The 25,079-nt window shown below is 45.7% G+C and overlaps 1 protein-coding gene across 6 annotated transcripts in view; it reads right to left on the reverse strand.

Moving 5' to 3' along the window:
* LOC5667033 (potassium channel subfamily T member 2) overlaps positions 1–25,079 on the reverse strand; it is a 150,290-nt gene that overhangs the window by 5,739 nt on the left and 119,472 nt on the right. For 2 of the 6 annotated variants that reach the window (XM_061648709.1, XM_061648710.1), the window contains exons 5-24: positions 23,317–23,515; positions 22,714–22,788; positions 22,182–22,265; positions 20,586–20,680; positions 19,111–19,294; positions 18,198–18,461; positions 17,597–17,775; positions 17,323–17,463; positions 16,424–16,573; positions 16,123–16,322; positions 14,892–15,110; positions 12,688–12,960; positions 12,470–12,623; positions 10,266–10,406; positions 7,823–7,928; positions 7,534–7,749; positions 7,290–7,453; positions 7,098–7,209; positions 6,796–6,981; positions 6,338–6,469 (exon numbers count right to left, since the gene is read on the reverse strand). In XM_061648709.1, coding sequence (XP_061504693.1) covers positions 6,338–6,469; positions 6,796–6,981; positions 7,098–7,209; positions 7,290–7,453; positions 7,534–7,749; positions 7,823–7,928; positions 10,266–10,406; positions 12,470–12,623; positions 12,688–12,960; positions 14,892–15,110; positions 16,123–16,322; positions 16,424–16,573; positions 17,323–17,463; positions 17,597–17,775; positions 18,198–18,461; positions 19,111–19,294; positions 20,586–20,680; positions 22,182–22,265; positions 22,714–22,788; positions 23,317–23,515 — 3,274 coding nt within the window. Of the gene's footprint in view, positions 1–2,439; positions 2,617–2,649; positions 6,470–6,795; positions 6,982–7,097; positions 7,210–7,289; positions 7,454–7,533; positions 7,750–7,822; positions 7,929–10,265; positions 10,407–12,469; positions 12,624–12,687; positions 12,961–14,891; positions 15,111–16,122; positions 16,323–16,423; positions 16,574–17,322; positions 17,464–17,596; positions 17,776–18,197; positions 18,462–19,110; positions 19,295–20,585; positions 20,681–22,181; positions 22,266–22,713; positions 22,789–23,316; positions 23,516–25,079 lie in introns of those variants that run through there. The other 4 variants (XM_061648707.1, XM_061648712.1, XR_009765353.1 and 1 more) reach the window with 4 other exon arrangements.

The following is a 25,079-nucleotide window of genomic DNA, read 5'->3' on the forward strand; positions in this document are numbered from 1 at the left end:
CGCCACACTGGTGACCACGTACTGCCCCTGCCAACCCCTCGGGGCAGGCAGTTGGTATCGCGCGTGCGCACACGTGGGTGTATGTTGGAGTTAGTGACAAGCGGTATTAGTTGCTGTGTCGTTTACCCCCCCCCCCTCCCGGCAACCCAGGCACCGAATACGAAAGCACCGCGCACCGCAATAGTATAAACATATACAGCGAAAACAAATACACGCAGCAAAAGAACAAATACACGCACGCACACCGAAAATAACGCATACGAGAGAAAACACGTAAACAACACAAGAGACAAATCATATCACACGAGAAGAAGAGCGGGAACGGCCGTGGTGGTGGTGGTGGTGGTGGTTTTGGTGATCGTGGTAGGTTGTGTGAGACGGGAATAGTGCTCCGCTCAGGTAGTGCTGTGTACTCCGAGTACACTGGCAAACTCGGGTATTTACATCTGCCGGAATTTGGGTTTGGTGGTGGGAGATTTTGGTGTCGGTTACTAGGAGAACAGGAACACTTGCACAGTGCAGTAGGCGCTGTGCAGTAGTTGATGATGGCATTTTCGTGCTGACTTTTGACAGTTGTTGGTGAGTTGACAGTTGGTGCTGTGACACAGACATAGTGCGAGTGTGTGGTACGCACAGAAAACATGTACAGGGAGAGTTATTGAAAACATGTTATACAGCGTTATTGGGGGAAATGGGAAGTGAAGTGGCAACTCTCCTGGCAATCGTAGGCGAAGGGGCGAAATGGTAAGTGAGCAACAGTTTTGATTGTCATTTACAGCCACCGAGTGAACCGGTTCGATCAGGGAACATGAGAGTGAATGTATTTGTTTGGAAAAATCCTAACGAGCAACGGGGGCATGGCATCCTTTTCTGTACATTTCAATGAGTGCCCAGCACGTCTAAGGTCCATATGAGTGAGGGGAGAAGAAATAGCAAACACTCCTAGAAGACTCAAACGATGCTATATTTTTGAAACGCTGCGGATTCAGGTACATACTACCCATATGGAACTGTTGGGTGAACTTGCATGCTTAATAGCTCTCTACGCTCTAAGGCACTCCTGAGCTGCCAGAAAAAAACGCAAAAGCAATCATTTCATCACTCTAGCCCTAGCCCGGGAGAAAAACTTCTTGCAAAAGCTGCTCCATCCTAAGCGTTGTTTGCTGTTGAAGACAGAATGCTGAGGTACTTACCGACTTGCTGTCCCTTGCCCTCTCAAGAGAGCCTCTCATAGATCGATCTGTGTTAATCGTAAGGCAGGGTACATATGCAAATTAACTGTGTGGAATGTATGTGTGTGTGTGTTGTGTGGGAGGTGTGGTTTGGTGTGTCAGCTGTGTGTTTTCTCTGTGTGTGTACGCAAATTAAGGCACGTGCTGCCCCATGCTGCGTGTGACTACATGTGACACTTCTGGGGCACGTTGCTGAAGCTCCATTGAAGACGCATCGTACTTAGTAATTTTGAAACGGGAGGGTTCTGATCCAAGGGTAAGCACTGAAGTCTTTGACAAGAGCAGCGAATGACACACGGCGATGGTACCACAACGTATTTGCCAAGAAAGTCGAGAAGCAAAAGTTCGGTGCGACAAAGGGAGATGCTAAGCGAAAAAGAACGCACTTTCGTGCAGGTGAACAGGTACAGGTCAAGGTGGTGGTGTAGGTGAAGAATAAAGGTGGCTGGTGAAGAACACACAGAACAAGAATTGCTCTTGTGCAACGAGAGATTTGACTTTGTGAAGCGTAGAAGCCAAACTCTCTCTCTTTGTTTGCACACTGAATTTGATTACGGTGTAACTGTGCTATTCATTACGTGACTTAAAAGTGACTAACGTGTAGGAAAAATCACTGTTCCATCAAGAAGAGTGGGATCGAGGGTGAAGAAAAGGTAGCGAGGAGGTGGAGGTATCACAGAAAAGGTGTTAAAACAATTCAAATCGACAGCGTTGTTAACAACCACAAACAAGCGTATAACAGATACACCTTGCCATGCATGCGGATTGCAGAACATTAGGCGTTTTGTGATGTGTATGCATAAAAACGCCTGAATGTATGCAATGCGCCTTTTCTTCTGTTTTGAGAACTTTTTGCTCATTTGTGATCATTAACAAGTTTGTAGAGGAAATGGACTGCTCTCTAACTGTAAAAACAGGTGTCAGCAAACGGGGTGAAGAAAGGGGGTGTATAAACCGATTTTTTCAGGCATGTGGAAGAAAACGACAGTAACGACAGTAAATCTAGGAGCAATAAAACGGGATGCTTTTGTGTGGCGTGTGCTGGTGTGCTCTCTTGGTGTGGAGGGGAAATAGTGAGGACATAAGTACTTTTGTGCCTACATCATTGTGTATGTGTGTGTGTGTGTGCGTCTGTGTGTGTGTGTATATGTGAGAGAGTGAGAAAGAGAAAAGGAAGTGACAGTGAAGAAGAGAGTACGGAACTTACGCTCGATCCTTTACGGGCGGTGCATCCACCCAGACAGGACGATGACTTGCGGATTGTGGCCGGCGGCGGGCGATAGGTTACGCCCCGGAGGTTCGCTTCCGCCACCCCCTTGATCGGTACGCCGGTGGCGGAGGTGCTGCTAGCGGTGGCGGTGGTCGTAACCACTTCCTCTTCATACTACTCGATTTATATGATTCGAATATGGATTGGTTTTTTGTGTTTTTTTGGTTCAATTCATTACAACATGCGCGAGTTTCACAAGCACGAGCAGTAGTAGTAGTAGTAGTGGTAGTAGTAGTAGCAGTAGTAGAAGTAGTGGTAGCAGTGGTAGTAGTAGGTAGATTATCAATCAGATGCCAAATCGAATGAGAAAACAAATTAGTTCAACACAAGCCAACTGGCCAATGCAAGGCGAAATGTGAGAAGGTAACGAACGAAAGAACCCAAAATCATACACAACATGACATCAAACGGAAGTGTACGCAATGTTCGGAAAACGTTTAAAGGATGACAACAACGAAGGATACGACACGTTTGAATTTTGCTTTCATCAGGAGATGTGTAACAAAAGGAAACAAAATATCCGTTACGTTTAACTGCTTAAACGATTCCGGAGTGATGATTTGAAACTTTACAGCACACGGGGAAAGGCATACAACACTACGCAGAGAGACGCAAAGTTGAAAGGTCTAGTCTGGGAGCTTCTAACAGATGTGAATATCGAGCATAGAGCATGGGTAGTACACATCGGTACACTTAGCAGGGGTACAGAGATACAGTTTTGGGGCGACATTGAAACTATGGTCCGGAGGCTTAAAAGGGCGTACTGTAAACCTCGGGTGCAAGATAAGATCGGATACGATTGCATTACGTATCGACATAAATTGATAATGAAAATGAAAGTAAACGATAAAACGGAGACCTGTGACAAAAGGGTTTGTGTGTTTTAAATTTAGGCAATAAAAAACAAAAGATTTTGCTGAATTAAAAACACTAGAGGAAGCTTTCTATACTACAAGATCGATATATCTACTTAATCGCACAAACCGAGGCCACTATGCTCAAATGGAAAACGCAAAATCTCGTAATCTAATCTAATAAGAAAAGAATAGGAACGGTAATAATTGTTCTATAGCTAGTATATCAAAACAAATGTTACATGAAAAGGAGCTTACAACGATTGCCAGAAGGAGATTAAGGTACATGAACACACTACAGCAAACGACTGGCTAGCTCTACTGAAACGCGGGTCCCTTTCATGCAACAAAATTGTACGCCGAAACATCAACTACACTTCTCGTCACATGGAATCAGCGATGTGCCTGGTCTGTTATCGCTCGAAATGTCATTGGGACCGAGAATTTGTTGGCGAAAAGGGTTAAAAACAGCAAAACAATCGCGTACCCGATAATAAACGAAAAAAAAAAACTATCAAACACAGTTACTAGCTTTAACCAACGATCAACTTCAACTAAATCACTCTCAAACGAATACTTCAACTTAGGATTACATTTGCTCAAACGATAAAACATACTACATTTGGAGAGTGACTGAAAACTTGAACAATCGGTTAGTTGAATGGTTATATTGTAAAGGGTTATTTGAGTAAGAGTTTCGCGATAAAAAAAAAAACAACACGATCAAGAAACTGAGACAGTAAAACTAAAACGGGGGAACAGAATATCAATACCAAGCAACTCACTGTGTGCGTGTGCGATCAAATAATTCGTCCAGCTTTGATTTTATAGAGAGATATACTTTCGCTTTCATCTGCTCTGAGATTTTGGTTTGTTTATTTTTTGTTTGTTGTTTAAATTGTTAAGAGGTTTAGAGGCTATATTTATTTAGCAAGTTTAGTAGTTAGTAGTTAGGAAATAGCTGATGTTGTTAATTGATTGCAGAAAGGTAGCTGATAAAACAAACGGTAGGAAGTACAAAGAGACCACAGAGGGTTGGAGTCTAACTAAGATTTAAGGATAACGCAGGGAGGTAACAGAGGAATAGCAGTCCGATAGTATTAGTGAAATAAAATAAGAAGTTCAATGTAGCAAGAAATTAGTGCAAATACTACCAGAAACAGAAGAAGATGAAAGAGGTAGATAAAAAGAGAGAGAGAGAGAGTGAGTGAAAGAGTTAGAAAAAAGAGTAAAAGAGTAGATAACAAAGATAGGAGGTGGCAACGAGAGAAGTTTTAGTACAAAAGGCCAGACAAAATAGAGAACGAGAGCAGAGAACGTGGTGTCAATGAAGGAAAGTTGGGTCGGATTAGATTTGCCATTACTACAAGCGGATAGGCAGTGGACGAAAAGGTTTGGCAAAAAACGGTGGAACAGAAAAGGTGACAATAGGCGACTGAAGAAATAGCAAAAGTCGGGCAATACGTGGGCGCAAGAGGTTAAGTAAAGAGGATAAGTAAAGCTACATAACAACAAAAGAGAAAACAATATTGAAACGAAGAAGAGTGCACAGACTAAGACAGGAGAATTGAGAACTAAAACATTAAAGCAAAATAGTAAACAATACCAATTGAAACAATAACAAACGAAAACATAAAACAACAGTACAAACAAGGTGAAAAGTAATAAGAAAGTAATGGAAGTAAAAACAAGAGAAAAGATCAGAATGTATTCTACTAACTTTTGACAGATTCGTGGCGTTGCTTGCATGGCAAAGTCCTCGCTAGACGCGTTGTCAGAGGCGCGTTGTTTGTTTGTGCGCAGCGTGTCAAGATGTGCGCAAAGCCACACGCGCAATGTGATGCGTTTGCATTTGCGATTGATTGTTTGTTTGGCAAGAGATTGATTTTATCGGCGAAAAATGGAAAAGAAAACAAAACCGTGAAAACAAATGTGAAAAAAGAGAAGACGAGAAGAAAATCAAAAAGGGAACCTCACTTGGTTCCTCCAGTTGGAGGGCGCATTGTTACATTGTTTACGGACAGATTGATAAACATTGATATGTGCGAGTCACTGGAATGGAGGACAAACGGTCAACGACGGCAACGACGACATCGGTGAAGACGGGCAACTTGTAACACAACAGTTTTCCAGAATCTTGACAAAACACAAGAGGGTGGGGCGAGGGGGTTGGTTTGGTAAAAAAGACAAGATAGATAATCGATAAGGAAAATATACCGCAAAGAAGACAGTTTAACAGGACAGATCGAAAGCTGGATAGGGCACACAAACTGGAAGAAAGGAAGGAAGAAAATTCTCCATAATGCCGCCAATTGTAGAAAAGTGAAAAATGGTAAGGTCATGGAAATAATAGATCTGAGAAGACATTTAGAAGAGAAAAGACATACGATAGCCAGAAAGAGAAAGGAAGACACAGAATAATGAGAGAGAAAAAGAGAGTGGTAGTGGAAGATAGAAGAGTCGTAAGCACACGAAAGAAGGAGTCACTAATTCAATAATAACTAAAGAACCATCAACCGAAGCGTTTTGGTAAAGAGAAAAGGGAAATAAGAGATATGAAGGTATGAAGGAAAGCTGACTGAACAGAGTAAATGAAAGCAAAACGGCAAAATTTGGTAAAAATGACAGGACATAACACGAAAAAATAGAACCAATATCCGGATGAATGGAAAACAAAGAAACGAAAGCGAAACATAGAAAAAAACAACAGTTTGGTAGGCAGCAATAATTATTCTGGAAAAATCTTGTTTGCTTTTGTTTTTTTCTCTGTTGTTTTTGATTTTTGTTGTTTGATTTTGATTAAAAATGGTTTGATTGCATTTTTTGTTTTTGAGTTGTTGCTTTGTTTGTGGATTTTAGCTCAGTTTTGGCGTTGGGTTTTTAAAAATTGGACTCACCGATGGTCGCAACCGCACACAATGTTTAAAGGTTCCGAAAGATCCAAACGGACGCCATTTTTCGGCGACTGGCGAGTTACTCACATGTGATGCATCCGCACTGGACGTGTCCTGCGTACGGTAGATACCGATCGGGATTTCGCAGGTCGTTGAGCAAAGCTTCTGATACAGCCGACCGTACGTACGTATCCACATGTCGTCCTTGCTGATCTTCATCTACAAAAAAAGAAGAAAAAAAATGTAAGTTGAGCTGGTCAGTGCCATTAATGGAAAATTGGGTTGAATGCGTTGCTTTTAAAGTTCCATAACGTTACTATCAATAATGATTCATCATCGTGCAGCGGTGATATTGGTGTGTGGGGCCAGTATCATCATTGCCATTAATCGAGCAGTAGAGCACATCAGCCAAGGGCTATAGCGTTTGATCTCTGCCGAACCCCATGTCCTCGGGTAATTGAGTTACGGCGAGTTATCGTCTGACCGTGCGTGTATGCCCATTTCGCTCGAGAAGAGAGAACCTGAAATCAAATGGAGCTGCTTACCGAGGTGAGGAACCCACTGCCGGGAGCTTGATCGATGCCAAGCAGCAGCCGTACGAACGTAATCACATAGTCCTTCACGAAGGCTTGATAGAGCAGCGTGTCCAGCATCGAGGCGCTGAAGACGTTGCCGGCGGCGAAGGGTAACCGGAACATGTATGATATGTGTGAGCCTCGCTCCTTCTCCCGCTGTACGTCCCCGCACGGTTCGGAGGCATGAAGGTGGAAGAGAGGGGAAAGCGAATCGTTAGTTGCCCCGTGTGGGTGCATGCGAAATGCGACGAGATTAATAGCCCATCCAGTACCTTTTCCATCTTGCTGAGGTGCAGCGCGTACTTGTCGTGGGCGCGGAACTGCATAAACCTCATGTTTGAGCTCTGGGACAGTTCGGTGATGCTACGGATGCTGGGGAAAAACCTGAAAGATTGGGCAGATTGGGAACAATTAACAATGACGTACATGCTGGAAGGATGATGAGGTTGTGAATGCGACCCTACTTAAACATAGTCTGCACAGCGACGATAGTGTTACAATCCGCCAGCGTGTCCTCTTCGGCCGAGTTAGACAGCTCCTTGTTAACGACGACGACGTTCTCCGCGAGTGTAATGCCCGCCCGAAGCAGATCATCTAGACAATCGATGGAACCCAGCATCCAATACACCTGGGGGAAAAGGGAAAAGGGAAGCATGTTATACAAACCGATCTATGAAAAGTTGTATCAGAAGGAAATGTATCACTCACCAGTGGGAAGTAGGAAATGGCATCCAGGAAGGCAATGTCGGGTCGTCGTTCGAGCAGCAGGATGATCGGGTTGAGTGACGTTTTCGAGCGGAAGTGTGCCCTCAGTGGGATGATGAAGTTGTAGATGCCGTTGGACGCGTAGTCGGCTGCTAGGATGATGGTTTTGTTCTGCCACTGGTATTCCTTCGCGTTTCTATAGCTACAGTGTTCGCAAACCTGCGGAAGAAACGTGTTGGCAATGCAGTTAGAGTAATGTGTCTGTGTTTTGGTGTGCTGGTCCCATTCTCACTTGAGCAAGTTGTAGGCAGCAGAGCGGTTTCTTTTCCTTGAGTAGAAAACACAACGTTGGACTGACACCGATGAAGGGTGAAACCGGGGGAAAGCCTTTCACAATTCTGCAAAATAAAAAAAAGACGTACAAGAGATTGTGTTGAAGCTTTGGATGAGCATAATGTGCACCAAGGCCGGTGTCCCAGCGTCCCAGGTGAAGGTGATAGGTTTGACAGATTCGTTGCCGCAACGAATTGCTGGTGATGATTGCTAATACATTAGTTTTGGTCAACTTTGCTGATCCAATCGTAACCAATGGACGGAATGGGAGTACCGCTTCGTTAGTTAGTGTGAGACAATGGAGCACCGTATCGTTTGTGATTGATTAGATGAGACAAAAGGCGAGCGAGTCTTCTAACCGCGGGCGCACCGCGAAGACAATTACTGACCAACCGGGCGGGCCAACTTTAGTACACAAGCGAATGCAGCAACTACTCAAAAACCAGCTCATACCCAGAGGACACGCTTTTTGAAATGCAGCTATGGAGCCAAATTTAACAAGCCAAATTTGGATGCTTTGTGCGCCTACAGGTATGCAATCGGGATGGCATAACTGTCTTTTTTTTTCTTGTTAGTAGCGTAAAGGTATTTTTTTTCAAAAAGGATGTCCTGTGGAGTAGCCAAAAACGACACAGATGAAACACATAAACGTTGTATGAGATTTCTAAACGGAACTAGTGACGAGAGCAAGCTGTTTAACGTATTTTTTGTTGTTCAACAAAAGATAAAGTTGTTTGCAAATGCTACCACCTGACTCCATCTCAACAGAGTGGAAATAGCTTGAGGTAGCAACACTGGAACCAACCATACATACACTCATTTCGTTTATCGCGAGTTTACGAGAGTTTTAAATCACACACAGTTTTATCGCATTAAAACAAAGGTGTGGTGAAATTTGGAGCAAGAGAAAATGTTGGTAAACACAAAAAAACGGAGTGAAAATGCAACAATGCAATTAAACAAAGCGCACCATCACGGTTGCGGAACAGGAAACGAACACACCCAAACGACTAGCAAAAAAAAAAAAAAAATACCGCGGGTGCACCGAAGCTTACTGGTACGCTTATGACGTGTCCGTGCTGTACGCCGAACATGAGGATTAATGATCGTTTGGATCGTTTTTATCGTTTCCTTGTGTTTTTTCCTCGGCTTTTATTCATACTGCACTGCAGTTGATGAGACGGTTAGTTTGCGAATACTGCGCGCAATTATGGCAGTGACTGGACACATTTTGTTCCACTGCAAAAGGCGCGGTGGATTTGAAGCGATTCATTCTCACGCCCTCAGCGTTGTTATGAAACGTGTGCTGCTGCACACTATTGCTTTGGTGAAAATAGAAATGGAATTTGAAATTGCTACCATGAATTCGAAAGCAAGCCAGGTTCTTTAATGCCCTCCCAACCCCTCCCCCTTGTATGCTATTAGGTTGTGATCCTGAGCGGAGCACACAGTTCGCTGGAGACACAGGCTTTGGGCCGGTAATACCTGTAAAATTTATGGTCTCGAAGGAGGAACGGGTTTTAGAAGCGCTTAGAATGATGTACATTTCCCTCCACAGTAGGCGGTGGAGTGCGAATCCCGCTTGGCGTAAGGACGTGCACGCTCCGCTTCTACTCTTCCACACGAGCGCACATCTGAGGCTCGTTCATTGGCCGTTAGAAAAGCGAACGTTCTCGGCACCGTTCGATCTTTGCGCCGCACCCGGCTCTCCGATGCGGATGCTGGTGTGCTGTTACACGCGGTTGCATTTCCGTTTTCGGATCGTTTACAGTCGCAGGCGCGTTACAATTTCGAGCACGGTGGCTCTACACAGCCCACCTTAAGCTGGCTCGGGGTTCACGTTTCACAGTGAATCGGATTTGATGACGCATCGCTGGAGTTGGGCGAAAAAAATCAGTATTCTGAACCCGCTTTGATACGACTAGCGCTAGGAAGCAAGATGGAGTAGTTGTGTTTCCCGTAGCGACGGCGTTTGTATCGGTATGGAACGGAAAGCATGCATTCTAGTGGCTGGAGCAAGCACTGACACACTACTTAGCAACAGGGGACAAATGTCAAAGTTTAGCATACAAAACTGAGCGCAAGAGGTGAAAGTCGAACGTTGGGCGCACTTACTATGGAGCATGGAATCAGTAAAGGATGGTTATAAATCATTGTAATGGAAAACGAATGAAAACAATGTGCATGGAAAGAGATGGGAAATGGGAGAAGAAACTAGCATAGATGTTGGAGGTTGAAAAGAGGCACAATGATAGAAAAATAGCAAGCAGTTCGGAAGCTTAAGAAACCGTTTCCCAACAAGCCAAACCAGCGATCGGGCGGGCGAGCGAGCGAGCGAGTCGAGCAGCAGCGATGAAGTGGAAAGGAAAACGAAAACGAAAAAAAACTGGAAAAACACTTACCGGGAACAGTCAGTATGCCATGCAGGGGGTGTGTGAGTTGAATCTTTGGTATCGGACGTCGAACTACAACATTTCGATTCGCCGGATGAGCTCAGAACGAGCGACACCGTTTGCAGGAGCGAAAGATCTGCACTTCCGCCACTAGAGTGTGCGTGATATGGTAGTGTGTGTTGAGGTGGGGTTGGGGTGAAGGTGGAAGTAAGGACGATACGTAAGACGTGCGTGTGCATAGGTGCATGAGAATGTAAGTGCGGTTGTGTGTGTGTCCGTGTGTGTGTACGTGTACGTAAGTTTAGAAAGGAATATTGTTTTGATTACATCCAAATCGAATCCATAGCAATGAGGGATGATGTTTTGTGTTGTTGGTTCGTTGTTGTGTATTCGATGGTTTCGGTCGAATGCCACCGAGTTTGGTTTGTGGAAAATGGCACATGTGGGTGGGTGTGTGTGTATGTTTGTTTGTTTTGTACAGGAATGAAGGGAATGTATCGTATCGTGGTCGGTACGATATCGTTCATTCGTGCAGTGACAGAGAAAGAGAGAGAGAGAGAAAGAGAGAGAGAGTGACGTGCAGATAAAAATGTGGAAAAATAGAAAAAGAAGAATAGAAGGAAGGTTCAGGCAATTGTACAGAATCATAAAAACGGGTTCGCGGAAGTATGTGTACATGAGGATGGAAACAAAACAGTAAACAAAATGAAACACAGAGAAAATCGACCTGGGCGAGCAGGAACAATTAGCACAAGAGTGAGAGAGACAGAGAAAAAGGTCAAAGGGCAGGATTGCATTGACAGTTTTGGAAAGAGGATACTGCTGTGCTGTGAATTGCATAACTTAAGGCGGATATGTTGAAAGTGGGACCAAATGCCTTAAATAGTGTAAAATCCACAGTCAATGAGTCTTGTTTGTTGAAAATATCGTTTCTAAAAGAACAAAGGAAAGTGTATGAAGTTTTTGGTGCGAAAGCTTTGAGAAAACCGTAATATAGTTCTAGTTGACTACGCATATAGTGAAACAGTTTTAGTCTATTTTTTCTCCTCCCAATTCAGGTAAGTTCTAAGATTAAAAAGGACCCAGCAATTTGTAAATATAATGGGAGAAAATATTTCAGTTTACATGAATTACTTACTATCATGCGCTGTCTTGATCGCCATTGGTTTCTGTTTAGGTTTACCAATTATCAGTGAATTTTGTTTAACGTATAAATTTATTAATGTAAATTAATTTCAGCTGAACAAAAAAGAAAAATAGAATGTACAAACCAATACATTTTATGGCATACGAATTCGTACCAGATCCACATTCTCAAGTCTGAACTTTATGAGTGGAAAGTAAACGCAACTATTAAAGTTGATGTCTAGTCTAGTTATTCTTCCAATGCACCGGATAAGAATCGCTATTCTATTGATTTTGCTTTCAACTTCACTGTTCTACTGCTCGCCCGACTGAGGCAACACTAGACAGAAATGGATAAGAACTGTCAGATGGAATAAATTTCTTAAACAAACAGAGAAGGGCAACAACACACACACACACCGAGTAGAGTACACTCGCGCTCGAGAACAGTGTGCAGTGTGTGTATGTGAGTTTGTATGAGAGAACAATTTGCTCCCTTTAGATAGAGCAAATCCGTAAAGGGAGCATAGACCACGGCCAGACAAATGGGGACGTAACACGGGTACAGAAGGCGTGGAGACCAACAAAGTGGGTTATTTATAGTTTAACGGGTAGATAGCACTGACCACTCATTATAAACAACGGAGCGAGCATCCTCGCCCCGCTTTGCACAGTTTATGTGGGTCCCCGTTCCCCTGCGCTCCTGCTGCAGACGTCACTGCGTATTCGAAACTGCAGCTGACAGATGCATGCTGACCGTTTCGCATCGCTTCAGCATGGAGCGAACGCTCCCAAGAGTTTAGTTCCGGTTTTTGTGCTGATAAAATCTTCATTCCTCCACATCCTGCCCTGATAGTGTCCGGCTTCACGTGAAGTATGGGCCGGTTGACCGGATGGATCAGTTAGAAGCAACAAAAAAAGGGATACGCTTATTGTGTTATGGTGAAGTAGTTGTAGCAGTAGTTTCAGTAGTAGTTGGAAAATGTCACCGATGGACAAATGTTAGCACTGCCCTTGTTCCCAGGGCGCGTTACCATATCCTGCGATCCATCCATTTACAGCTGCTTGGCTTGGGGTGTAATACTTACGCAATCTTCTCCGACGGTGACCGCCAGGGCACGTCATCGTCGATCTCGTCGTCGCTCTCGTTGTCCTCGCCGTCGATACCGTCCTCGCCCGAGATGCTAAACGATGACGACGTGAACATGTCCGGCACGGGTAGAATCGAGGGTCTCCGACTGCCTGTTGGGGGTTCGAAAGGGGCGGTATACAGTGAGGCACACACAGTTTGTCGACTGACACTTACCTCGCCGCTGGTTGAGGATGTCTGGACTGAGCAGGTTGGGGTTGTTGCCGCTTGGAATCTCGAGATGATTCGCGGACGAGATGGTTGGCGGTCCTAGCGTTGACTGGGTCGTCGTGGTCGTGGTAGTGGTATGGGCGGTCGTCGAGAACGGTGTCGCCGCACTCTCCTTGAGGTTGGACTTCGAGTCCGAGATAGTGATGGCGCTGGTGAGGGCGGTAGTGCCCGGTGCCGGGTTGCTTCCACCGGTAGTGACACTCTCCGTGTAGGTCGTTGCTGCAACGATAGGTGGGGCAAAGAAAGGTCGCGGAACGCTCTTATCGCTGGTTTGGTACGTTTTCATATACATCCGAACTAAAAACGGGAGCTTTCGGCGGGATAGTTGGCACGGTTCAACGTTGCTCTACTTATGTGACATCTTCTAAAACGGATCTTCACTAGGAGTTTAACTTATTTAATTAATTAAAGTGATATAAATAGATTGCTTCAAATAACTTCAAAGGAGAGCATTATAAGAGAGCTGAAAGAGAGTTAATTGTACTCGAAAATGAAACTGAAAACAAACTTTAAACCCTATCTAAAGCTCGGTTAATCATCACCGGCACGAATCGGTTCGATTGAGCTCACTATCGATCATTTAATTTGTGCGATAAATTCATCAACTAGTTCAAACGCGAAACAAAAACAGCAATCATATTCACAAGGTTACGCGCTTTTTGGGTCGCTTTTAAACTGCTGAAAATAATTGATTGTTGATTGAAATTAACGGAACAGTAATGGCAAAAGCAGGAATCAAAAAAGAATCGAAAAATAAGGATCGGGGAAACGCTGTTCCCTGGGATACTGATCCGCTCGTAAATTTATGCAAAAGCTCACCGATAAGCCATTGATTGAAAATTGAATTGTTTATCGGAATAAAATGCGTGGAGAAAAATCAAGAAATAGGCCAACATGACAGGGGGGGGGGGGGGGGGGGGGGGAAACGCTGAAATAACGGCTATCGCTGATAACCGATGCGGTGAAGCACTGGATGCAAACGTAACGAAAGAAACACACACACGTAAACAGGCACATGCAGATAAATTGCATCCAAAACGCATACAGGAACGAGTAATTAACAGCTGCAGGTGAAAAAAATGCATGTTTGATTGTGCAAGCCGTTGGTGACGATGCGCTGATTGAGAACGAGCAATAAACGAACGGCCGTGGATGATGAATGATTTTAATGTTTAAACACCAACAATCGAACGGCAATCAGTCGGTAATGATTGAACGCCTGGTGACATACATAAATAAATAGATGCTGCTACACAGCGAGGCGAGGCTCGGATAAATATTAGTTTAATAATTCACACAGTCTCATTTACTGTGGTTGCGTTCATGGTGACGGTGTTGACAGCTCAAACTAAAACTGTTTGCTAAATGTATCGTAAATAAAAATACGTGGATGATTTATTTTTTTATACTTAAAAAAACAATAAATAGTATAATAACAATAGTATATGAACGAATGCATTGCATGAGAAGCTGTGCGCCTAAATGTATGTAATCCGCACGGCAAAAACAACTTTACTATGACGTTTGTTAGTTCTATAAGTCGAAAAAATGTTGCGTTGTATTCATATATATCATAATTAGTTAAAAACAATAAACATTGCATGGAAAATTTATTAAGATAGTAGTAAAAGCGAGGAATATTGTCATGTTCGATCCCCGTTTGCAATAGTAAGTACAAAATCTCTATGAATCTACAGAGACGGTCGCTTATTGGCATGCAGGTAGTGAAGAAAGGCGAATAACTACTAGACAGAGGACTTTCAACATAGTAGATGCTTCGATAGTCAGCAAAGAGAGAGAGAGAGAGAGAGAGGAGAGAGAGAAAGAGCTAGTAGAGAGTTTTCAATCAAAGCTACGAAGAAGAAGTAGAAGTATACGAGATAAGCTAACACAACTTATGAGGATAGCATATTGTAAAGTGGAAGAAGTAGTTAGGTCAAGAATGGCATTCGAGGTTCTTGATAGTTTTGGCAGATTGATCGGGAGCTAGCTTAGAGCGTAAAACAGGCAGTTGGTTTAAGGCAACTTGGCTGCAGGCAAAGGTTCCAAACGTGGGGTTGGTGGGGTAACAGGTTGGAGGGTTGAGGGGAGAGATAGTTTAAGTAATAGGCAAAATTTTGGAAATCAAGTGGGGGAAAGGGAACACTCACGCACGGCCAGTGTCGTGAAGTCGTGACCGTCCATCTTGCTAGTGGCCCGCGGCGAGCCGGGACTGTCGGAGTTGGCCGAATTGAGACTGGGACTATGCGGCACGCGCACACAGACCGAAGGCACTGGGGCCATGGGCGGCACGGAGCCACCGCCGGCACCGTTGGTGTTGTTGTTGATGTTGTGGTTGTTGTTGTTGTTGTTGTTGTTGTTCGCGGTTACTGGGTAGATCGAGAGGACAATCGAGAGGAAGACATTGGCATTAAGAAAACAGGAAACCGTATCCTGGTTTGGTGGAATGGCTGTACACAGCGCTTTGATCAGGGGATGTTTTGTTTTACGTTGGAAGGTGGATTGAAAGAAGGAAAAAAATGAAAGGGTGCTCCTTCGGTACGGAGTGCTCCGTGGACGCTTGAGGTGTAGTTGCAACAGTGGGGGAGGAGCGGGGGGGGGGGCGGTGGACTTCCCTTGCAAACAAAAACCATACGAATAACAGAAGCCATACGAAAAAGCATAACCGAGCGGAGAGCGGTGAGTGTGCCGTGACTTGGGGATGCTAACTGGCGTCGAGTACTCCTGTGAATAAAACCAAAGCAACACAACGTCCTGGGAACGTCCAAGCAGGAATGGGTAGTGGAATAGAAGGTTGCACACTAAGAACATGTTTGAGGTCCAACAAAATAGGGGAGGGGTCTGATTTGATTGGGAGTACCCAACACACGCAACACTCACACACGCAGCTAGCTCACGAGCGGGAACAACAAGTCACACGCAAACACACGGAAACGAAAACCACGGACTCGAACCAAAAGAGGGGAATTAAAATATCCAAAAAAATAACCTCCCACACAGGAAACGAAACGGGATGCAGATGGTTTAAACGGGTAAAACGGGTTCAGATGTTTGTGGGAAATGGGGACGTTGTTTGTGAAGACAAACGGAAGATAAGCGTCACATTACATACGGAGATTCCAACAACGAGAATGGCAGTAAATTAACCAACAAAACAAGACAACTTAATCATTGCTTACAACCAAAAAGGCAAACAAATCGAGTAGTAGGAGTTCCATTTAAAGCCGTACACGGAGGACACACGAGGACATGGCGAGAGAAAGAGACAGAGAGGGTGATAGAGAGATTGATAGAGCAATAGGGGGGGAGAGACAGAGAGATATAACTAGAGAAGAAGAGGACACCTTGCAGCGAGGGAATTCCTCCTGCAACACCACCTACCTTCCTTCGGAGGTTGATCGGGGCTTTGGTTTTGGTTCTGGTTCACCACAAAGGCCGAGTTCTCCTCCTTGGTGATGCTCATGTAGTAGCAGGTGTCATCCTTCTTCATGATGTGCCGCGGCCCGGGATTGAGCAGTATCGTTTCCTCGTAGAACTCGGGCAGCTCCGCGGGTCGCACTCCGACTAAGGCCACTCCGTATCTGTGTCAAACCGGGAAAGTGTGGGGCGGGGAGGGGAAGAAAATGTTGGTCGGATGATGATCACCAATGCTGCTGCCACCATGCGCCGTGTCCTAACTTACTTGCGATGCGAATGAAAGCTGGCGTAGGTGAAACTTTTCCCCTCGTATTCGCCGAAAAACCGGCTGTCCCCGAGCACGATGTGATAAATCTCGTTGCCCGAGCACTTGCCGTACAGCCGGTGCCACTCTTCCGCCGACTGTTGGCCCTCCCTGTTACGCGGATGTGAGAAAGAAGGGAATTGACGCAGATGATTATTTCCTACGCAGTGAGCAGTCTTGCACAAGTTGTTCGTGATGTGGATTTACGTCGTATGACACACAATTAATGTGTACGTAATGCAGCACAATTCAATTGGTTCTGTAGGCAGGGTGCGCAAAACCAGCATGGAAGAATTGTGGTGCATTATTGCCCCCTTATACTCCCTGTGGTACCATTAGGTGGAGATGATATGGTTTACTTCAGTTCGTACTGGGGAAACGTACTGGGGAGCGTATAGTTTGGGTAAGCACAGAGAAGAAGGGCTTTGAATTTCAACAAAGCTTCATTACAGATAACAATCTTGGTTCTTGGTTCCGTGGATTATGACAAACGGGTGGTACGTGGTACAGATTATGAAGAAAGTAGTAACCACATGCCAGCCAAGCTCGTTTGACGTTATAAGAGCACAGGGCAGATTCTATTGCACGGGCATCGCGTACGCTTACGATCCCTGTACGAAGAAATGCTCCTAAAAGTATGCAACTAGCACGACACGAGTAACGCTTTAACGCAATGCTCTACGCAGCGAATACGAACAAATCAGTGAAAGTTAGCATTTGAGTAGAAAGAAAAAACGATTCTTTCTCCATGTTGGTAGTTTGAAGAGTGTGCTATCTTGGATGAAATCTCAGCAGAATTGCAATCTCCCTTGCCGTATATTATTCCCGCGAACTGTTCGCCACTGGCTGGCTGTACTTACTGTCCTCGTGACGTGTGTAGCAACAGTGTGACGAGCGTGCTCGCCCCGGGGCATGTGCAGTTGTTAGCGAGCAGTGCATATTTGAACTCATCCTCGCAGACGACGTGCTCGGCAAACTTTACATGCAGCTTGTTCTCCGGTCTGGAACAAAAAAAGAGAGAGACAGAGACAGAAACGGGGGAAATAAGTTGTAAAGTCACCAACAGCCAGCAGACAATGAGCATCCTTCTTCGCCAGGGATGCAAGGGCCAGGGAGTTAGCACGCAATACTTACCGGAAAATTTGTACATACTGCGGGATATTGGGTGCGAAATCCTTCACCGCCCAGGAGCGCAGAATGGCGTGCTCGTCGGCGGCCGTCTTGTCGGCGTAGCTACGGGCAGCGAGAATGAAGCACGCCTCCGCCTCGGCCATGCGGGCCCGCGCCAGATCACCGTCCTTCAGGCAGGAACCCTGCAGATATAAAGCGAAAGCGCTTGAGGTACACCTAATGGGACAACTTGGTTCGCAAAAAGGGGTTCACAAACTAATTGGACCATGTAACACTGGTGGGGTTGGGCGATGGGGATGCTGCCTTGCTTGCGTCTTGTGACGGGTAAAATAAAACCAGTGGTAGGGAGGGGAAAAGGAAAAAGAAATCGACTGCATCACCAGCTGAGGCTAGGTGGGATGGTGGGTGAGAAATTAATAGAAACACGCGCAAATCGAGCACCGATTCAAACCGGCAACCAAACCCCGGCTGCTGGCCGGGACGGGAAGCATTAACGTAATGGAGCAACGTGCGCCCATCGCTCGATCGCGTTTAATTAGATGAGGAGTCACGTTTCAGCGCCGGCCGGGACGAGACAATCACCGGCACACACACACACTCGTACCTGGATGTAGATGACGCGCTGGGCCCAGATCGGCACCTGCAGGATCATTCGCATGGTGGTGTCGAGCTCCATCGGGCTGAGCAGCACGACGTAGTAGTCCTGCAACAGCGGATGAGCGTAGAACTCGTTCAGGAAGTCCATGATGGTGTCGGCGTGCAGCGTGGTCGAGCAGACGACGACGTGCTTCTCGCTCTGCGCCCGGTGCGAGGAGTAGCTGCCACCGAGCTTCTGCCGCTCCATCCACGTGAACGCCAGCTGTTCAAACTGTGAAAAGAGAGTGGAACGCGAGAAAGGCATAAAGTGTGTAAGTAAAAACGACACAGAAACGCATTAGCCGCGTGAGAAAGAGAGAGCGAGAGAAAGTGTGATGGTACAGCAAAATCATCTAATTAAGTTTCATTTGATTTGCCGGAATAATAATCACCGTTTCGGAGGAGCGTTGCCGAAAAATGCGTTGCGCGCAATTGTCATTTGAAGCTGTGTGTACAGCAATGGTACAGCCTTGTCAACAGCTGACGCCACAGCGTACGCCAGCCAATGGAGTGCAGCAGCTTGCGCATGGAGCGCGACATATAAGTTTATTGATTTTCATTACTTCCATTCCTCTGCACGGTGTGGAATGAAAGCTTTTAGACTGTCATGGTACATTCCGCACCGACACAGGATGGAAGTGACAGTGTGAGAAATTATTTTCATAATGGACGCTGACTGCAGTGGTAAGTGTTAAGCGACTAGAAGCGTAGAGCAACACTCTGTCGGTCGGTTCTCAATACTGTCAACGGTCAGCCAAAGTGGCTCATTAAAGTAGGCTATTTTGTGGAGCAGACTACTGTCACTATTTTTCGTTATTAATTTAGCGAGTTTTGGAAGGGTTTTGAACCGCACATTGCATACCTCTAGGCGCTTTACTCACCTGCGTCGGAAGCACTATTAGTGCCACGCAAATCATGATGACCATGAACAGCTGGGAGGGCCAAATGTCGGGCACAAAGTCACCGTACCCGACGGTCGAGAACGTTACCACCACGTAGTAGGTGCTCTGGAACAGATTTAAGTGTCGATGGCCGGCCCGTTGAAAGTGCTGTATACCACAGACGCTGAGAAGCAAAAGAAGATGCGAAGAAGAAGAGGAAAAAAAAACATTGAAAAAAGCAACTACACACACATTTCAAAGTTCACGTTTTATTAAAACCGAGACACAAATCTACAGAAACTACTGGAAGTGTTCAACGTTTGCCTCGTAGCACGGAAGTTCCCGCGAAATGGAGGCCGTTAAAGGAAGTGAGAAGCGGGAAAACTACAACGTTCCTTGGGATGGAAATGGATTGTTTAAATTAAATTATTACACCAGGGACACTGTAGTGAAGCGCACGATACGTTAAGACATCCATCCAGCACGCCGGAACACGGAATCGCAGCGTGAATACTAAACGAGTACCGCAGCGAGACAGACCAAGAGACGGAGAGAGAATAGAGCAAGGCTGACAGCGTCGACGGCTGAACGGAAAAGCGGCGTACACATTAAGTAGCTTTATATATTTATGATACCCTCTATCCAACCGTACAGCTAGTGACAGTACGCAAAGCAACTATAACAACAGCAACAAAAAAGAGTCGAAGACTGAGAACGTACTGGAACATCGGCGTATTATTATTCATTCCACTCCATTCCACACTGGAGCACTGGAACAACAATCCTCCCGGCCACGCTGCACTCTCACGAGGGGCTCTCTTGCTCCTTCCCTTCCTCCTCCTCTCACGGTTAACCATTAGCATAAATAGTGGAAATTTAAATAAAGTAACCCAACTGTGGAGCTGGCCTGGGGAAGTGGAATTCGGGAAGTGATGCCAAACGGGAAAAATGGAAATGGAAACGAAATCGGAAAAACCTCGTCGGGTACAGGTCGGGCCTTGCAGTCTTGACCCTGGTTCAGCGGTTCAGTGGTGGCAACCACTACCAGCGCAGCGTGAGGCGTCGTTACGGGTGGGAAAGATTTAAAAGCTCCGGTTGAGGTTATGTCAGGAACCGATTCGGTCGCACATTAATTATTGATTTTCATCGCGTGCAAAGGATTCTTACCACTGAATCGTTGGGAAAGAGTGATAGAGAGAGAGAGAACGGGAGAAAGAGCGAACAGGGTGAGGAAAGGTCTTGATAGTGAAGACATCAACGTTTTTACATGCACTAAATGAGGGTTTCGATAGCAAGGCATCGCCATCATCACCATCATCAGGTGGTTCGGTTTCCGGATGTGCAACAGTGTGCTCAGGCAGGGGAACTGGAGGAGCTCCTTATACCACCAATCAGAATGTCGGTTTAAGGTTAAGAGAACACGGAGGCGAGGAACATCTAACCTACTTAAGGATGGAAAAGAAAAAAAAGCTTACCTTGTGAACACTAGGCAGAGTAGAGTCGCCGACAGGATCGTCAGCTGTTGCGATAGCGCTGATTGTGACTTCTGCATCGCTCGATGAAGATCATTCTGTGCGAGAAAGGGAAAGACAGAGAACCGGGCAACAGGACGCATTATTAATGGTGGCAATAATAGACCCGAAAAAAGAAAGACCACGAAGAACCAAGCAATGGGTTCGTGAAATGGGGGAACTCCCACCGGGGGTCTTAAAATCTTCCCTAATGGACATCCAATTATACGCCCTTTTAGCAATTATATGTGGAAAGAGTGTGGCGCAGATGGGGCCGTTTGTCATTGCCCGGATCATCACTCCCTGATGACTGGTTTCACAGGAACTGGCAGGAAGGAGGTTTTATGTGTTCAAGTGGCCAGAGAGCAGCCCGGTGGCACATGGCGGCTATAACTATAGTTCAGATCAGTCATCTTATCATCAGCCGGAAGGATGATGATTGTGTGCTGAAGGAAGAAAGCAGCAAATTCACATTAAATACACATCTTTGCCGGCCATATTTGCAGCCGTCAGCAGTGGTGCCACAACCCTTCGGACAATAACGACCCACACGGGATGGTTTCCGAACTGGGAGGGCTCAACAGCGCGTGTGTGTGGGTACTGACTGGTGGGATCATAAATAAAGCACTCACTTCGAACTTTCGGCCCTGCTGGCCATTCTGGTTTGATTAGCCAACGATGCAGAATTGCACCCGAAAGAGAGAAAAAAAGCTTCACCGAAACTAACTCCGCTCATTATGATCCCTTTTTAGACCGTGCAGGATGGGTGTACCTTTTAGTACCGGGACGCACCAGCCCATAACCCCTTCACCAAAAAGGGACACCGTTCAGCGTGGTGCTGATTGCGATTACTGCGATGACTGCAGTGGAAAACGTTGCTCTGGTTTTATTCTGCGTTCCCTTTGGGGAAACGCACGAGCAGTGGGTGGAGTTAGTAGCCCTAAAGCCAACGACGCTTAACACCACGCCAGACGTCATTTCTGGCCGTGTTTGTGTGTATGTATGTATGTTTAGTTTTGGCTTGAAGCGCCCTTTTGCCCTGGCCACACAATCGCTGTGCAAGTTTTTCCTTTTTTGGGGAACCATATACCCTGCCGGGAGTGCCCGATGGAGAATCGTCGAATGAGCTGGTCGTAAAAATTTGATATGATAATAAAATAAAAATGAATGAACCATAATCAAAACGGTTCGCTGGCGTGGCGTAGGTCCTTCTTGCATCCCCATCCTTGTTGTGTGGGTAGCAGTGGAGAGGGGGAGGGGGAGTAGTGGATCGTCGCAGTAGATGATATGAAAGACAATGAGTATAAAAGGTTTTTGGAGCAGTGCTGGCAAACGGCGTCCGTGATATTATCGCTTCTTCATGTCGTGGAGTCAATTTGGAGCAGTTGTCCCCCCTGCCCCCCCACCCCCTTGGCATGGGACTTTGGGAGCGAGTGGATGGCTACGGCTGCCCTCTTTCAGCCAGTATGGGATAAATGATTCGTCCCGCGAGAAAGGGCGACCACAAGGGAGGGTACAGGAAGAGCAGGAATGATGAAAGCGTCCGAGTCAAATACTTACGAACATGTTCTCGAGCGATCGTTTAGCGAGCCAGCAGTTCAGAAACACTGGAATGAATAAGTTCCTGAATGGGGGCCATAAAATCTGTTGCATGACAGTGTGTCGGGGCAGAGCACGGTCATGGTGTTCCGGTGGGATGGAGGGCCAGTGGAGCCAAAGCGAAGAAAGAAAGAAAGAAAGAAAGAGAGTGAAAACACACTTCATTAATTCTTAATTCTCAATTGAATCAGTGCGCTAGACGTTGTCCTCGTAGTTGAAGTCGACACACGGCACCAGTCGGGAGCAGGTCCCCGTCCTTTTACCGTTGAACGTCTTCTTGATGGACGTCGCTGTGGGGGGGAGGCGTCGTGAACTGCGACCAACGGACGACGACGTCCTTGAGTCGAAGCAGAAAGAGAAAGTCACACGCACACACACATACACACTACTAGCACTACTACTACTACTACTATTGCTACTAGAGACACGCAATGTAGGCTCATCAACGCTGTTTGACCAGCCGTGGGAGAAGGGACAGAGTCATTTGTCTTACCGTCACTGCGAATGGTATCGTTGTAACGAGCTCCAGAATAAAATGAAACGATAAAATTTGCTGCCAGATGTTGCCCTGCAAAGCGAAAGATAAAGTTGATGGTGAGTGATGCGTATGAACAAAACGGAACATTAGTCGTCCCGTGAGGAATAAAAAAGAAAAATAGAAGGAAGTATAAACAATGTTCAATTTTGAGCTGTGTGTTTTACTCTTCGAGCATTGATTGGTTAGTTTTACGCATGGTAGCAAGGCTGAAACATTTAACATTTTTAGCAAAACATTCCTCAAGGCTTTTTAAAAAGACAAATTTGCTAAGTACATTGCATACCTTCTGGCGGTTTACAGATAGCGAATTTTTATGGGTTTCTTCGCTGGGGTATAGCACCAGATGCTATGCAACGCACGTATAAAGCATGACAAATTTATGCTGCTATCAAATCGTTTATACGTGGTAATCAGCTGCCGTTTTGAATGTTTTTTATTCTCCACCAACTCTCTTGCCCTGCTGCATATGCGGAGTATTTTTCGCTTGGTTTCCTCTCATTAAGAAAGTTAGTACTTCCTCTCGCAGCAGGGCTTTCTTTGCGCGGTCATTGTGCTTACCTTGTATCCGAGGTACGCCATCAGGAGCGCCTCCGTGAGCGAAATTAGCGCCAGCACCAACTGTACGGCCCACAACTCGTTAGGCCGGTTCACCCACAGGATCGCGTCCCAATTGATGATGGGATCCTCCTGGAACGCTTCCTCGGTTCGCGTTGCCGACCAGAGGAATTCCGTCTTATTGCCCACCTTGCAACCGTAGCTGGAAAACGGGAACGAAATTAATGCACAACATTCGATGTGTTTCGGTGTATTAAAGTAAACAAAAATGTATCTTCCACATGTACTCATCAATTACACAGCCTACTAAATTGTCAGATTGTCTCAGCTACATGTCGCAGAATCACATCAAAACAAAACAGGTGTGTCGTTTGACAGACGTCGCTTGAAGTAACGACGAAAATAGTCAAGAGTTGATAGAAGAGAGAAACTGAACCATAAAGGTCATCGGCAGCTAAGCTCAAAAAACACAGCAGTAAGGTTAGTTTGGTAGTTTTGATAAGCGAGATGGAGCACCATTGTTCAATGTAGTGCCGAGTGGAACGGAAAGATCATCCCACACACACGCTTGAGTAGTGTTAGTGAGAACGGTGCGATCTGACTGTAAAGCAGCCTACGTCGATTGAAAGCACATTCACAGCGCACCTAGGCTTGTACAATGTACAAGTGTTAGTGAGATCGATTGGTTCTTTAGATCTCCATTCTCAACCGGTGGAGAGAAAGTGATCAGTTTCAGTAAAGCTTTAGATGCTAATGGATCGGTTGGTGAATTTTAAGTGTTTGTTTTTCATACGGCAGGTGTATATAATCCTATTCAATAATGTATGTGTTGGTAGTGTTTTTGTGGTACTAAGTAAAGGGTGTTGTGGTTAATTTTAATCTCCATAATCAGAGTTCAAGGTAAGTCCCACCTGGTAAGACATCAAAAACTTTCAAATGCATTCAAAATCGAACGGACAGATCAGATTGCAGGAAATCGTCCCAAAACCAAGAAAACATAGAACCCCGAGAAAGGTGTGGTGACCAAGGGAAATGTTGTCGTCCATTGCAAATTCGGTTCGGGAAAATTCATTCCATGCTGATGTCATTTTCGGGGCGCACCTTTGGGAACGTGATTTGCTTTTATGCGACTTTATGGCTATACAGGGCGACGCACGTATGTTAAAAAGCTCCCTTTTTTGTGCCTCAACTGAAGCGAGAAAATGCGTCGGGTATCGCGCGTCAGGTTTCCAGTTTCAAAGTTCATGGAATATTCATGTACACATTAATTGAATTTGTGTTTCCATTCGGATTTCTGCCCACTGCTTCTCGGCATGCCCTCGCCCTCGGGCCTCTCGTACTGCCTTTGTTGTGCGCGATTAAGGGTGGTCGATGCTTTGTCGCTTCCCGGGGATCTTGGGACCTTTTTAATGCGCTTCGCAACCAATGCCATGATACAGGGTAGGGCTTGCTGGAACCACGCCAAAGGATCTTTGCTTCATCTTGCTGTTACTTGGTGTGCGTGAAGTGAACACTTTAAAAGTGGTTCTTTCGTACCCGAAACTGTAAGCCAAGAATGTAGCAGTAGTGCTTGCGGCCGAGGTTGACTGGTTCCGGCTTCGTCCCGGATGACCTTCGATGGGGACCGAATTTTGGGGCTGCGAACAGATGGACGGTGGCATGGAGCTGTGGTTCAAGGTTAGCTCTAGAATAGATCGCCGGTTAAACGCTTACGGCGGAAACACCTTTCCACGTTCCCAGGGCCCACCAGGACTACCACCGCCACC

The sequence above is a fragment of the Anopheles gambiae genome, chromosome 2 (assembly GCF_943734735.2).
Source record: "Anopheles gambiae chromosome 2, idAnoGambNW_F1_1, whole genome shotgun sequence".
Classification (NCBI taxonomy): domain Eukaryota; kingdom Metazoa; phylum Arthropoda; class Insecta; order Diptera; family Culicidae; genus Anopheles; species Anopheles gambiae.